Genomic DNA, 13,893 nt, shown 5'->3' on the forward strand with positions numbered 1-13,893 from the left:
TAAAAACATCCCCAGTGAGCCACCAGTGCTTGCAACACCATAGAAAAGTATTCCTTTCTGTTTTTGTATTCTGTGGCAAGGTGGTCTGGTGCCAAGATAGGGCTATGCATGTCCTCTATCGCCCCACTGCAGTTAAGTAACCCCATTGCAGCAAAACCATCCAGTATCTCCTGCACATTGCCCAGAGTCAGAGTCCTTCTTAGAATCATAGAATCATAGAATGATTGCAGAAGGCAATCGTAGCAGAAGGCAATCAATGGTCCTGCAGACTTGGATCATAGCAACCCCAAAGGTGGACTTCCCAACTCCAAATTGATTCACAACTCAACGGTAGCAGTCTGGTGTTGCCAGCTTCCACATAGCGATCACCACTCGCTTCTCCACTATCAATGCAACTCTTATTTTGGTGTCGCTGCACTGAAGGACTAAGGAGAGCTCCTCACAAAGTTGCTGGAAAGTGGCTTAGTGCATACAAAAGTTCTGCAGCCACTGCTCATCAGCCCATACCTGGATAATGATGCGATCCCACCAGTCAGTGCTTGTTTCTCAGGACCAGAAACAGCACTCCACCCTGTTCATCTGCTCTGCGACTGCCAACAGCAACCAGGAATTGTTTGTTTCCATGACTTCCAGCTACTTGAAAGGAAATTGCCATATTCCAAGCAGCAGCTCCTCTGGTTGTTCTGGAAATACTGCAGGATCAGGTGTGTTGTGTTCACCATGCTCACCACAGTGGTGCAGAGCTGTGCAGGATCCATGCTTGTCTAGAGATGGCAGATACATGGCTATGCTAGGCTTTTGAAAACAGGCATGAAATATTATGGGATGTAGAGAAAACTGCATCATGGGACGTTCACGCCATGTTCCCAGTCACCCCTGAGAGAATGTTTTGCCCCCATGAGGCACTGCAAGCCCTTCCCATAACACCCGGTACTAGATTCTGGCAAGTTGCACCGTGGGATAGCTACCCATGATGTACTTCTCTCTGCATTGATGGAAGTGCTACTAGTGAGGACACACTCTGCTGACACAAGAAGTATAGAGTGGACATAGGGTATGTCTACACTATGAAATTAGGTCGATTTTATAGAAGTCAATTTTTAGAAACTGATTTTATACAGTCGATTGTGTATATCCACACTAAGTGCATTAAGTCGGCGGAGTGCGTCCTCACTACCGTGGGTAGCATCGACTTACAGAGCGGTCCACTGTGGGTAGCTATCCGACAGTTCCTGCAGTCTCCGCTGCCCATTGGAATTCTGGGTTAAGCTCCCAATGCCTGATGGGGCAAAAAGATTGTCGCTGGTGGTTTTGGGTACATGTCATCAGGCCCCCCTCCCTCCCTCCATGAAAGCAATGGCAGACAATTGTTTTGTGTCTTTTTTCCTGGGTTACCTGTGCAGACACTATACCACGACAAGCATGGAGCCTGCTCAGCTCACCGTCACCGTACATCTCCTGCATGCTGCAGATGCGGTACTGCATTGCTACACAGCAGCAGCTCCTTACCTTCATGACGGACGGTACAGTAGGACTGATAGCCGTCGTACATCTCCTGGGTGCTCCTGGCAGACCTTGGTGAGGTCGATCAGGGGGCCTGGACAGACATGGCATTCTCCTCTTAGAGCACCAATGGGAGCCAGAGACTCCAGGTCATTCTCTTGGAGATTTAGTCCTTCCTGGAATATCATGCGAGCTGGAGGCTTCTGCCTCAGGCTGCTCTCCCAGCCAGCAGCATCGCGCCGTCGCACCTACTCCAGCCTATCCCTTGCTCCCATGGCTCATGAAGCCTGGACAGTAGTAAGGAGCAGTTCAACTATAGGCTGAGCAAGTGCAGAATGGTGGTAGAATGTGCCTTTGGACGTTTAAAAGCTCGCTGGCGCTGTTTGCTGACTAGGTCAGACCTCAGCGCAACCAACATTCCCATTGCTATTGCTGCTTGCTGGGTGCTCCATAATATCTGTGAGAGTAAGGGGGAGACATTTATGGCGGGGTGGGAGATTGAGACAAATTGCCTGGCATCCAATTTTGAGCAGCCAGACACCAGGGTGATTAGAAGAGCACAGCAAGGCATGCTGTGCATCAGAGAGGCTTTGAAAACCAGTTTCATGACTGACCAGGCTTCAGTGTGACAGTTGTGTGTTTGTCCTTGATGCAAACCAGACCCCTTTGTTGATTTTAATTCCCTGTAAGCCAACCACCCTCCCCTCTTTGAAATAAACTAACTATTGTTTTGAAACCATGCATTCTTTATTAATTAAAAAAAATGAGATAACAGACAAGGTAGCCTGCATGGGGTGGGGGAGGAGGGAAGGACAAGGCCACATTGCTTATTGTAGCCACACTAAAAATAAAACTGTTTGAATGACAGACTTCTGTTGATTGGGCCATCCTCTGGAGTGGAGTGGCTGGGTGCCTGGAGCCTCCCCCTCCATGTTCTTGAACATCTGGGTAACCAGACTATGGAACATGGGGAGGAGGGTAGGTGGTTATGCAGTGGGGGTCTGTGCTCTTGTTGGCTTTCCTGCAGCTCCAATGGACGCTTCATCATGTCTGTTTGCTCCCCCAACGGACACTTCATCGTGTCTGTTTGCTCCCCCATTAGGCTCAACATCGCATCCTGCCTCCGCTCTTCGTGCTCACTTAATTCTTTCCTGGCCTCTGCAACTGAATGCCTCCATGCATTAAGCTGTGTCCTATCAGTGCAGGAGGACTGCATGAGCTCGGAAAACATGTCATCGCGAGTGCGTTTTTTTCACCTTCTAATCTGCGATAACCTAAGGGACGGTGATGATAGGGGGAGTGTAGAAACATTTTATGCTCTACGATTCTGGGGGGACTTCATGGTCACCTGTGCTGCTGAGTTGGCCATGCTGACCAAACAGGAAATGAAATTCAAAAGTTCCCGGGCCTTTTCTTTTGTAGCTGGCTGGTGCATCAGAGTTCAAAGTGCTGTCCAGTGCAGCCACAATGGAGCACTCCGGGATAGCTCCTGGGGCCAATACTGTCAATTTGCGTCCGCACTACCCCAAATTCAACCCAGCAAGGTCGATTTTAGAGCTACTCCCCTCGTCGGGGAGGATTACAGAAGTCGATTTTAAGAGCCCTTTAGGTCGACGGAATGGGGTTGGTTGTGTGGATGCAGTCATTTTTAAATTGACCTAACACAGCTAAATTCAACCTAACCCTGTAGTGTAGACCAGGCCCTAACTACTGTGGTGGCTGTATGTCGACTTAAGTCGATGTAATTTTGTAATGTAGACATGCCCTGAAACAGGAATGCCAGCCAAGGTCTGAGGAGCCCAGTGGGGGACAGGGAGAGGGAACTGGAGCTGAGGATATGGGCACTTAGCTGAATTTTTTTAAAACCTTGGGGTCTAGTTTCCCCCACTGAATAGCAGGAGTGCAGGGTTTTATCAGCTCTCTCTGGATCCCCCTCAGGGGAAGGACTGGTAGCATCCCAGTCAATTGAAAACTCTTTGCTTCAGTTTAGGTAGAAGATCAGCCACCTATTTCTCAGGCCATCACTAGCATGCTTTAGACAGGGGCATGATGGCACAAGGGACACAGAGTAGCCGAGTTCATGCAGGGGTCTGCCAAGTAGAGTACAGCATGTGTTATTTTTATATCAACCCTAGAATGCACTGGCACCGTTCCTAGTGATGGGCAAAAAAACACAAGTGGCAACACAGAGGCAGGAAGTTTGCATCTTTGCCAGTTTGTGGAACTTAATTCAAACCTTTATTTACAGTGCTGGTGAATAGCTTGGCACCCCTTAAGACACCTCATCACACAAAGGAACCATATGGTGTGTGATTAGAGCTGCTTCCTCCTCAGATTACATCAGTCCTGATTGTAAAGATTCCCAATGCATATTTTGCTGCACAAATAGGGATGCAAGCCTTTCTCCTGGCCAAATTTCAGCTTGAACAGTTACATGATGCTTACAAGTATCAGAGAGGTAGCCATGTTAGTCTGGATCTGTAAAAGTGACAGAGTCCTGTGGCACCTTATAGACTAACAGATGTATTAGAGCATAAGCTTTCATGGGTGAATACCCACTTCGTCGGATGCATGTAGTGGAAATTTCCAGAGGCAGGTATAAATATGCAAGCAAGAATCAGGCTAGGGATAATGAGGTTAGTTCAATCAGGGAGGATGAGGCCCTCTTCTAGCAGTTGAGGTGTGAACACCAAGGGAGGAGAAACTGCTTTTGAGCTTTTGATGCTTACCTAAGTCCACTTCCTCCCTTAGTTTGAAGCTGTAGAAAGAAGTCTTAAGTTCCTCTCCTAAATGATTGTGGTTTTGCTGTTCACTGTTAAACAACTGCCACGTTGCACCAAGAAGTGGCTGCAATTCAGGAACTGGTGAAGTTGGCTTGTTTGCAAAGCATTTTGGGACCCTTCTGGATTGCAGATGCTATATAAATATTAGGTGTGGTGTATTGAAAAGTGGGTAAAAATTGCAAGCTGTCACATTAAATCCTAAAGGGTTGCCTGGTCCTACTTGCCCCTAAGGAAAGTGTGTGATCTATGTCCTCTGCAGAAAGCCAGCCTAGAGCAAGGTGCGGTGAGTTGGGCCTCTCTGCTTTAGGGAGCAGGTGGCTTTGTCTCTCTCTGTTTTGAGGTTCTTGTCTTAGGGTTCTGGATTCTAAAAAGTAAAGCAGTGTTACATCACAACCTTCCTGAAAGAGCACTTTATGGTTTTTATCTATCTTTTTTGTGTGTATGCTGTGAACATAACCTAGGATATCAGATATTTTTGTTCAACATACGCTCTCCGCCCAAAGCACTGTGGTTAAGGAACAGCTTGCAAAAACAAAACAAAAAGAGATACTTTCTCCCTCTTAGTCATCAGCTGTAGGAAGTGATGTGCTGGTGGAACCAGAGAGCTGATGCTTTTAGCTCCTGATCTTGGACAACCTATTAACTCAGTAAAGCCGCTAGAACAGAAGGGGGGGAAAATCACTCCTCATCACACTAAGGTAATCAGGTTTAGTGTGGGGAAATACATAGAGTTCAGGGGGAGAAAATCAATGCCCCAACCCAGTCCACCAACAGCTGTCTATGATAACCCCTCTATGCAGAGATTCCCAAACACTAGGTCCAGCCATTGGCTCCTCCTCTGTCTTGTTCCTCTAGGTTCCTCTCTGCTCCATTGTATTCAGGACTGGTGCAAAGTCCATCTCAGTGGTACAAAGGGGGTGGAGAGGTCAGTCTCTCTCTCTCTCTCTCCTTAAAACTGCTCCAGTGAAGAACAAACCCTCTCTCTAGGCACTCTTTCTCCGAAACACAGTGGGAATGGCAGGTTCCCATTGCACATAGGTGATCTGGAAGTTACAGGCCAACACAAGGGGCTTCTGTGCCCTGTGTGTGGTGCTGAATCAGATGAGGATCTGCACAAGAATGTGTGCTGCGGAGTGTATGTGTGTGTGTGTGGGTCTATTGGCCGAGAACCCTACAGCGGGGTCACAACTGGCCACAACTACTTCTCCCTGTGGGCTATCTTCATCTTATTATTTATTTCTAGTGCAACTGTATGTTGAGGCCCCACTGGAGATCCCATTGTTCCAGGCCCTGTAGATACACAGACAGAGCAAAAGGCAGCATCTGCCTTAAAGAGCTTATAGTCTAAAGAAAGGAAGTATTATGTGGTCTAATCATTAGCATACTGGATTGGCAGACATGGGTTATAGTCCTTCTCCCTACCCTGACCAGTTGTGGGACCTGGGGCAAGTCATTTCACTTCACTGTTTCTCCTCCCACCCTTTGTCTTGTCTATTTAGACTGTAAGCCCTTCGGGGAAGGGGCTGCCTGCTACCATGTGTATGTCCAACACCTAGCACACTGGGGGCCTGTAGGTGCTGCCATAATAAATATTATCCCTATTCGCCAGGTGGGAAATGAGACACAGTAAAAAGACATTTTGCACAGGAAGATGATGGAAGAGGTGAAAATTGAACCCAGATCTGAGTCCCAGCTCTGTTTTAAACAGGAGACACCATTATCATAGCAGCTGATGCTTATGTCCAGAGATTGCCCCAGCGCCTGCTTTCAGGGTACCAGGAACCGGATTTTTGTCCACACAACTATTGACATAATTCCCACCCAAGCATAGCTCACGGGGCGAGCATTTAAACCAAGCTATCTACGCCACTGATAGCCTAACATGGTAAGAAGGTAGGAAATATGACATCTTGCTCAGTTTACACTGAATGTGTTGAGTTAGGGCTTCACTTACTGGTCGCAGTGGGTTATTTCTGCAGTCATTGGAGCAGGCCATTTAGCTGTCTATGCATTTATAAAGGATGGCTACATTGCAAAATCTAGCAGCTCCTCAAGTTGTTCTCATTTGACCCCGTGGACAGGGCACTATAGGAGACCTATGTTCAGATCCTGGGTCTCCTGGCTGACCTTGGGCAAGTCTTTATGGGGATAATGACACTGATCTCCTTTGAGGCAGATGGAAGGAAAAGTGCTATATAAGAGTTAGGCGTTATTATAAACCAACTGAAAACCACCATAAAAGTTACTTACTGAGTGATGGATGAATGGATCAAAATTAAGTTCAAAATTAACTTCCATCGAAGCGTGGGTAGATGTGGTGACAATTAGAAGTAGGAAGCAGAAGACTTTAATGCCCAGGGACAGCATTTCACCCAATACTTTATTGCAGAACCTGAATGAAAAATACAGCAAAAGGTTAGGAATTTTTCTATCTCCTACCACATGACTTTGTCCTTCAACTCCCTTTCCCAGGGTATCCTAGCCCTAAAAGTCTCCCCAGCCTTTTTTGTGCTTGTAGTATTTCTCCCTAAAATGTGCCCAGCTCTGAGAGCTCTGCTTCCTGCCAAGGGAGAGAAAGTCAATCCTTTCATTGTTGTTATGCATACTGGGGAGCACTTAGAGGTGCTGTTCAGGGATTGGCAGGTGCTGTACACAATGGATAAAGGAAAAAATGGTCCCTGCCCCAAAGAGGTTACAGTCCCAGGACAAGACGGAACGTCTGGTTTTTACCAGCAAAGTGCTATGAGTGCCATTCTCATGATCAGCATAGCAGTTACTAGCTTGTTGAGACAATGTGGTCTCATGGCTAGAGAAGTTGAGTGGGACTCAGGACTGCTGGGTTCTATTTCTGACTCTGCTGTGCACCCTTGTCTGAGTCACCTCACCTCTTGTTTTGCTTCTGTTTCATCTGCCACTCTTTGGATATGTTTATACTACCCGCCGGATTGGTGGGCAGCGATCAGTCCAGTGGGGGTCGATTTATCATGTCTAGTCTAGACGCGATAAATCGACCGCCGAGTGCTCTCCCATCGACTCCTGTACTCCACCACCACGAGAGGTGCAGCCAGAGTTGACCAGAGAGAGGCAGCAGTCAACTCACCGCAGTGAAGACACCGCGGTGAGTAGGTGTAAATATGTCGACTTCAGCTACGTTATTCACGTAGCTGAAGTTGCGTAACTTAGATCGATTTCCCCCCACCCCCGAGTTTAGACCAGGCCAAGTTTTGTTTATTTAGACTGTAAGTTCTTCAGGACAGAGACTGTTTCTTACTCTGTGTGTGTATGTGTATGTGTTTGTACAGCACCTCGCACAATGGAGCCTCTAAGCATTACTGTAATAACAACAATAATGTTCAGGAACAGTGAGGAGTTTCAAAAAGGTCTCAGCTTCAAGCTAGAGTTTATATTCACCCTTATGTAAAGGATGAACATAAGGCCAATGCACCACTTTCAACGTGGTATGTGTCCGGATCTTCTTCCTAGACAAGGAGGAAATGAGCCAGCTTTCCTAGAGAAGTCATTTGTAAAATAGAGAAGGACGGCATTGTGAGGGGCAGGAACAAAACTCACTCCCAGTATAAAGGGACAGGATGTGAATGAAGATACAACAATTAAAACCCAGCAATTTTTCAGATTTCTAACACCAAGTTTGTTGGGTTCATTTAATCAAAGAATTGGAAAAACGTCGAGGAATTTTTTTTTGTACAAACGTTTGTTTCCTTCTAAAGGCTCTTTTCATGGGGGTGGGGGGAAAGCTTTTCTATGAAAAAAATGAGCAGCTTATTTTCTTGCTTACACCAGTTTACATCTATATGAACTCCACTGACTTCAATGGCCTTACTCCTGCTCTACACTGGAGTAAGCAAGAGGAGAATCAGTGTAATCGTAATGAGTTTGGAGCTATTGGGCCAAATTCTGCTCTTTTGTTGTTGTTGTTTACTGTTTGCATTACTGTTGTACCTATGAAGCCCAGTCAGGGACCAGGGACCCATTGTGCAAAGTCCTGTACAAACACAGAAAAAAAGACAGTCCCTGTTCCAAGGGACCTACTATCTAAGTATAAGAAAAGAGACAACAAATACACCTCTACCCCGATATAATGTGACCTGATATAACACGAATCCGGATATAATGCGGTAAAGCAGCGCTCGGGGGGGGGGGGCAAGGGCTGCGCGCTCCGGTGGATCAAAGCAAGTTTGATATAACATGGTTTCACCTATAACGCGGTAAGATTTTTTTGGCTCCCGAGGACCACGTTATATCAGGGTAGAGGTGTAGATAGACCCTGATGGGGGAGCCCAAGGAAACAATGACAGGCAGTGATCTCTGCACACCAGCAGCCTAGCTGTTGTTAGCATCATGGCAAAAGAGATTTTTGAGGAGAGAATTAAGGGTGGATAATGAGGTCGCTTTGCAAACGTTTACGGGGCGCCTCTCCCAAGTGCGAGGGTCAGTGTGGGAGAAAGTACGAAGGCACTTGTTTGATAATTTAATAAGTGGGCAATGGACATGGTCTCAAGTTGCAATGGGGGAGGTTTAGATTGGATATTAGGAAAAACTTTTTCACTAAGAGGGTGGTGAAACACTGGAATGCGTTACCTAGGGAGGTGGTAGAATCTCCTTCCTTAGAGGTTTTTAAGGTCAGGCTTGACAAAGCCCTGGCTGGGATGATTTAACTGGGAATTGGTCCTGCTTCGAGCAGGGGGTTGGACTAGATGACCTTCTGGGGTCCCTTCCAACCCTGATATTCTATGATTCTATGATTCTATGACATTGGCATCATGGGCCAATTGGCAGCAGGAGCTGACATTTCCATAGCAAATGAGAGATGGTAGGTAGGTTAAGGATAAGCTGTGAGGGGGGGCCCTGAAAGCGAAGTCAAGTAGCTTATGTCGGACCCAATAGAAAAGGCCAACCAGCAGAAGGATGCAAAGAGAGGGGAGACACGGTCAAAGTGTCAGGCTACAAAAATGATCCTTGTAGCAGCCTTCTGAGTGGATGTGAGAGGGGCAAGATTGCATTTGTCAAGGCCAGAGGGAAGGATGTGGCACTAATTGCAGTGTCAGATGACGAGAGCCTGGAGGACAGTTTGAGCTGTGTGGATGTATAGAAAAGGCTGTATCTTGATGGTGTTCTGCAGAAAGAAGATTTAGACGTAGCCTGGTATCATGACAGAGATCTGAGCTGAAGATGTGGCCCAGGTGATGGGCCTGAATGACAGGCAGGATGGTGGTGCTGTCCATAGGGCTTGAGAAAGGAGGATGAGGGAGGGTTTGGGGAGAAAGATTACAAGCTCTGTTTTAGCCATGTTGAGCTTGAACTGACATCCAGGAGGAGAAGTCAGCGAGACAGGCTGAGGCTTTAGTTTAGACAGAAGGAGGCAGGCCTGCAGTACAGAGGTAGATCTGTGAGTTGTCAGCACAGAGAGGGCAGTTCAATTTGTGTGTGTGGATGACACTGCTCAGGGATAAGCTATAGATGGAGAAGAGAAGGGACCAAGGGCAGAGCCCTGAGGAATCCCTGCAGAAAGCTGGAGGTGGGGATAAGGAGGATCCTCTGAAGCATTTGATGAAGGAGTGATTAGAGAGGTAAGCAGAGAACCAGGAGAGGACTGAGCCACAAAAGCCAAAGGAGAACAAGATTTCAAGAATAAGACCATGGCTGGCTGTGTTGAAGTGGCTGACAGGTCAAGGAGGATGAGGGTGGAGAACGAGTTCTGAGATTTAGCTAGGAAGAGGTCATTACAGCCTTTGGTGAGAGTGGTTTCAGTGGAGTGCTAGGGTTAACAGCTGCGTTAGAGAGGGTCTAAGATGGAACTGGAGGAGAACTCCAGACAGTGATTGTACGTAGTGCAGTCCATGAGCTTAGAGATAGAAGGGAGATGGGGAAGAGGTTGATGAGGCAAATGGGGGCCAAGGGAGGTTAAGATGGGAGAACTACAGCATGTTTGTATGGGGAGGGGAAAAGCCAGGGGAGAATGAGAGGTTCGGAAAAGAGTATGGGAGCGGATGCGAGTGGGCATGGGGGAGACCAGGAGACAGGATGGGGTCACAGGGGCACATGGACAGATTACAGTAGGAGAGCAGCCAAGAAACTTCTGTGTCTGTGACAGGGAAGAAGGAGGAGAGAGTTGTAGAAGGCGAAGGGGGAAGGTGGGCAAGTGAGGGGAGGGGGAGATTGTGTCCTGTTTTGCCCATTTTCTCTTGGAACAAATTGGCGAGATCCTGTGTGGAGAGAAAGTGGAGGCAGGAAGAGCAGAGGGTTTGAGGAGTGAGTCAAAGGTGGTAAAAAGGCAGCTGGGATTGCAGGCATGAGATCTGATTAAGGAGGAGAAGTGGACTTGTTTAGCTAGGAAGACAGCAGAACTGAAGGAGGAGAGAATGAATTTGTAGTGTAGGAAGTCAGGCTGGTCATGGGATTTCTGCTTCAGATGCTCCTCGGTGTGAGGGCAGGAGCATAGGAAATGGATGCTGGAGGAGAGCCAGTCACATTGATGTAAATCCAGAGTAACTCCACTGGAACAGCTCATAATGGGGTTACTTTGGTAAAACAGAGGTGGTGCCAGTGATGCTCAACTATATGGACCCACTTGCCATTCTGTCCTATGGATGGCGAGGAGCTGCTCTCCCGAGTGGATCCTTCTTCCCAGACCCCATGGAAATCCTTAATGCACAGCCCAGTGCCTCATGCTGTGCACCAATACCAGGATTTAAAGCCGCATCCCTCACACCAAGCCGGAACCTCCGTTCAATGCTGATTCCAGGGGAAGAGTGCCCCCTGCTGACTAACACACCCCACTACATGAAATGTTCGGAAGGTGTTTGGACTCTCCCATCCCGCTGTCAGGCCCACCACACCCTGTGGCTGCAGGCCAGACAAATCCACATGGAAACATCTGCACTCTTTATAGTACTTTATGAAAGACACTCTGTAGTCTGCATGCAGATTCTATGAGTCCATACTCCCAAACTCTTTGAGGTCTATGAAGTATAGGGGAAATGTACGCTGTTAACTGTAGGCACATTCATAAATCCTCAAAACATAGAAGAGAAGAATATTTATTATTACTACTAATAATAATACTTAATGATTTGTATTGTTTTGGCACGCAGTGGTCAGGGCTCCATGTGATATATAAACATATAACAAAGAGCCATCCCATGCTCTGAAGAGCTTACAGTCGAAACAAACCACAGGTGGATAAAGCAAACAGATGGTGAGAGGAAACAATGAACCAATACTGATCATCATGAAAAATAGCGGTCGCTCTGAGCATAGACAGTGCCTTGTGAAATTTTGCATTCCCCATTGCTCCATTCACAATCTTGTGTGCAACTGCAAACACTCTGGGTCAGATTCTTTCCCCAAATACATCATCAGGGCAGCCACATAACTAAGAGCAAGTGTCCCATTAGCTGTATCTTTAGTAGGGGCCTTTAGTAGCTTGCCAAAGGAGACATGCGTTAATTGTGTTGCATCTGAAGAAGTGGGTTTTTTACCCACGAAAGCTTATGCCCAAATAAATCTGTTAGTCTTTAAGGTGCAACCAGACTCCTTGATGTTTTTGTGGAAACAGACTAACACAGCTACCCCTCTGCTACTAATTGTGTTATTATTCAAATATAAATATTTATTTATGTATTAGGTAAACAGTGAGGTGTACATTTTAATTATACAGTATATCTAAACAGGTTTCTAAATTTATCTTTTAATTAAACAAATTGTTTCAGTGCAGGATGGTACAAAGAGCTTTCATACGCTTTCTTGCTTGCATATGAAAGTGTAGTAAGAAATTATTAGAAAGATTATTTTCCTGCTTAACAAGCGCATTGTTTTGATATTCTCTATTATAATGTTTCCTTCCAATACATTACATTTTATAGCATGCCATTAATAACCATAGATCTAAAATTCCCGGGATTACACCAAATCTGAAATTAAGCAAAAATTAAGGCAATGGTATACAAGCAAGTTAATAGCGCTATTGGTTATCACAGCAAAAGTTGCCTGTCACATCATATCTTTTGTGCTGGGATAGCATGAAATGAAACTTAGCACAAAAGTATTATTTCTGCAAAACATGAAGCTTCTCTCTCAAGCAGCCTGTTGGGTCTGTGGTAATGCCTCTGTAGGTTTGTGTTTCAAGGTAGCTTTTAAGTGATCTCAGCAGTGATGGTGTTTTATATGTACATTATAAAAAAACAGTGGATAGAGGTAATAAAACTTTTCTGAGCCACTGTGTCAGCATGACACTTATCGTGAAAGAGACTAATGCCCTTGGAGACTGAGAGCATGATGGGAGAACATAGTAAACTTCAGTAATTTCTTTCTTTCTTCTTTCCCCTACCCCAGACATTCCCTGACCCCCAGAATTGTTTAGATCTAACTCTGCTTAGTCTTGCCCCAAAGGCAATTAAAACAAGGTCTAAACAATCTCTAACCCCTTTAATTTTGGGTTCCCTAGTCCTTCCTACTTCCTCTCACAAACTTTCTTTCTGTGTTTCTCGCATTGTGAAGGCAGGCAACTAAAGTCCTAACAGAGTTGGGCAGAAAGTGATTTCCTGAACAAAATTTCTGCAAAACCAAAAAGTTGCGTCTGTCAGAATTTCCAGCAAAACATGGCAGCTGTTCACTGCAAAACCGGGAACTAGAAACATGAGCTCCTTTTTGATTTTCAGCAACCAACACTGATAATCCAACAACACATCCAACATTTTCAAGAAAAGCCAGACAGTTTCCACCCATTAGAACAAACCCCCAATTTTAGGTTGAAAAAATTTTTGGTGGGAAATATTCAACCAGCCCTCACTCCAAGGTTGATGCAGATGCCTTGGCTGGAAAGGTGTCTGTACTCTTTCATCCGCACCATCTGTAAGCTGCAACAGCTCATAAAGCAAGAAAGACCCAACGTTGCTGCCAGCTCTGTCTCCTGCACTACAGCATAGAGGTTTGCTGTCAAGTCACTGGCTGAAAACAAATTTGGCTTGAGGATACAAAATAACCGTAGAAATCATACACCAGGGAACCAACCTGAGCTGGGAGAGGATAGTCTGACTTTCCATGAGCTGAGAGCCGCTCTTCTTCATTCCCAACCTCGGAGAGTTTGTCAGAAGCGTCGCTGAGTCTTTAAAGTGCCTCTTACAAACCCAGCCTAATGATTCTTTCAGATGAAAAGGCTGTAAATGAAACCCAGGTGTGTAATCTGCTTTACCTGTCCGGTTTTCCCTGGGGAAAGCTCCCTGAATTCCACTCACGCTTCCACTAGCTGTCTGCCTGCTCCCAATGCAGGATGTTCAATGAACTGGCCGGGTTGTCATTACTGCATGGAGCATGGCTGGGGTTTGTGGCTGGGACTCCTTTCGAAGCAACCTGAGTGGCACTGTTATAGTAGAGAACACACCAGGCATTTTAAGGCGTTGTTTCCTGGTACCTCTTACCAAGTAACTATTATTTTTTTCCCTACACGTGACCCAAGTCTCCAGCCCCTTTTCTGCACATTGCTCCAGCAAGTGGCCTAACTTGTTCTGCCAGCATTAGTCATACTGTTTGTTTGGATTAAACAGTGTCATGAAAGTGGTAACTAATCTGACAAACATGAGGGCTGGCC

At 46.1% G+C, this 13,893-nt stretch overlaps 1 protein-coding gene across 1 annotated transcript in view; it reads right to left on the reverse strand.

Annotated features, from left to right (window-relative positions):
• ADGRF5 (adhesion G protein-coupled receptor F5) overlaps positions 1–13,893 on the reverse strand; it is an 87,148-nt gene that overhangs the window by 44,836 nt on the left and 28,419 nt on the right. Inside the window, exon 3 of the mRNA XM_074946785.1 lies at positions 6,537–6,678. Coding sequence (XP_074802886.1) covers positions 6,537–6,653 — 117 coding nt within the window. The 5' untranslated portion in view covers positions 6,654–6,678. The remainder of the gene's footprint in view (positions 1–6,536; positions 6,679–13,893) is intronic.

The sequence above is a fragment of the Natator depressus genome, chromosome 3, assembly GCF_965152275.1.
Source record: "Natator depressus isolate rNatDep1 chromosome 3, rNatDep2.hap1, whole genome shotgun sequence".
NCBI classification, from domain to species: Eukaryota; Metazoa; Chordata; order Testudines; family Cheloniidae; genus Natator; species Natator depressus.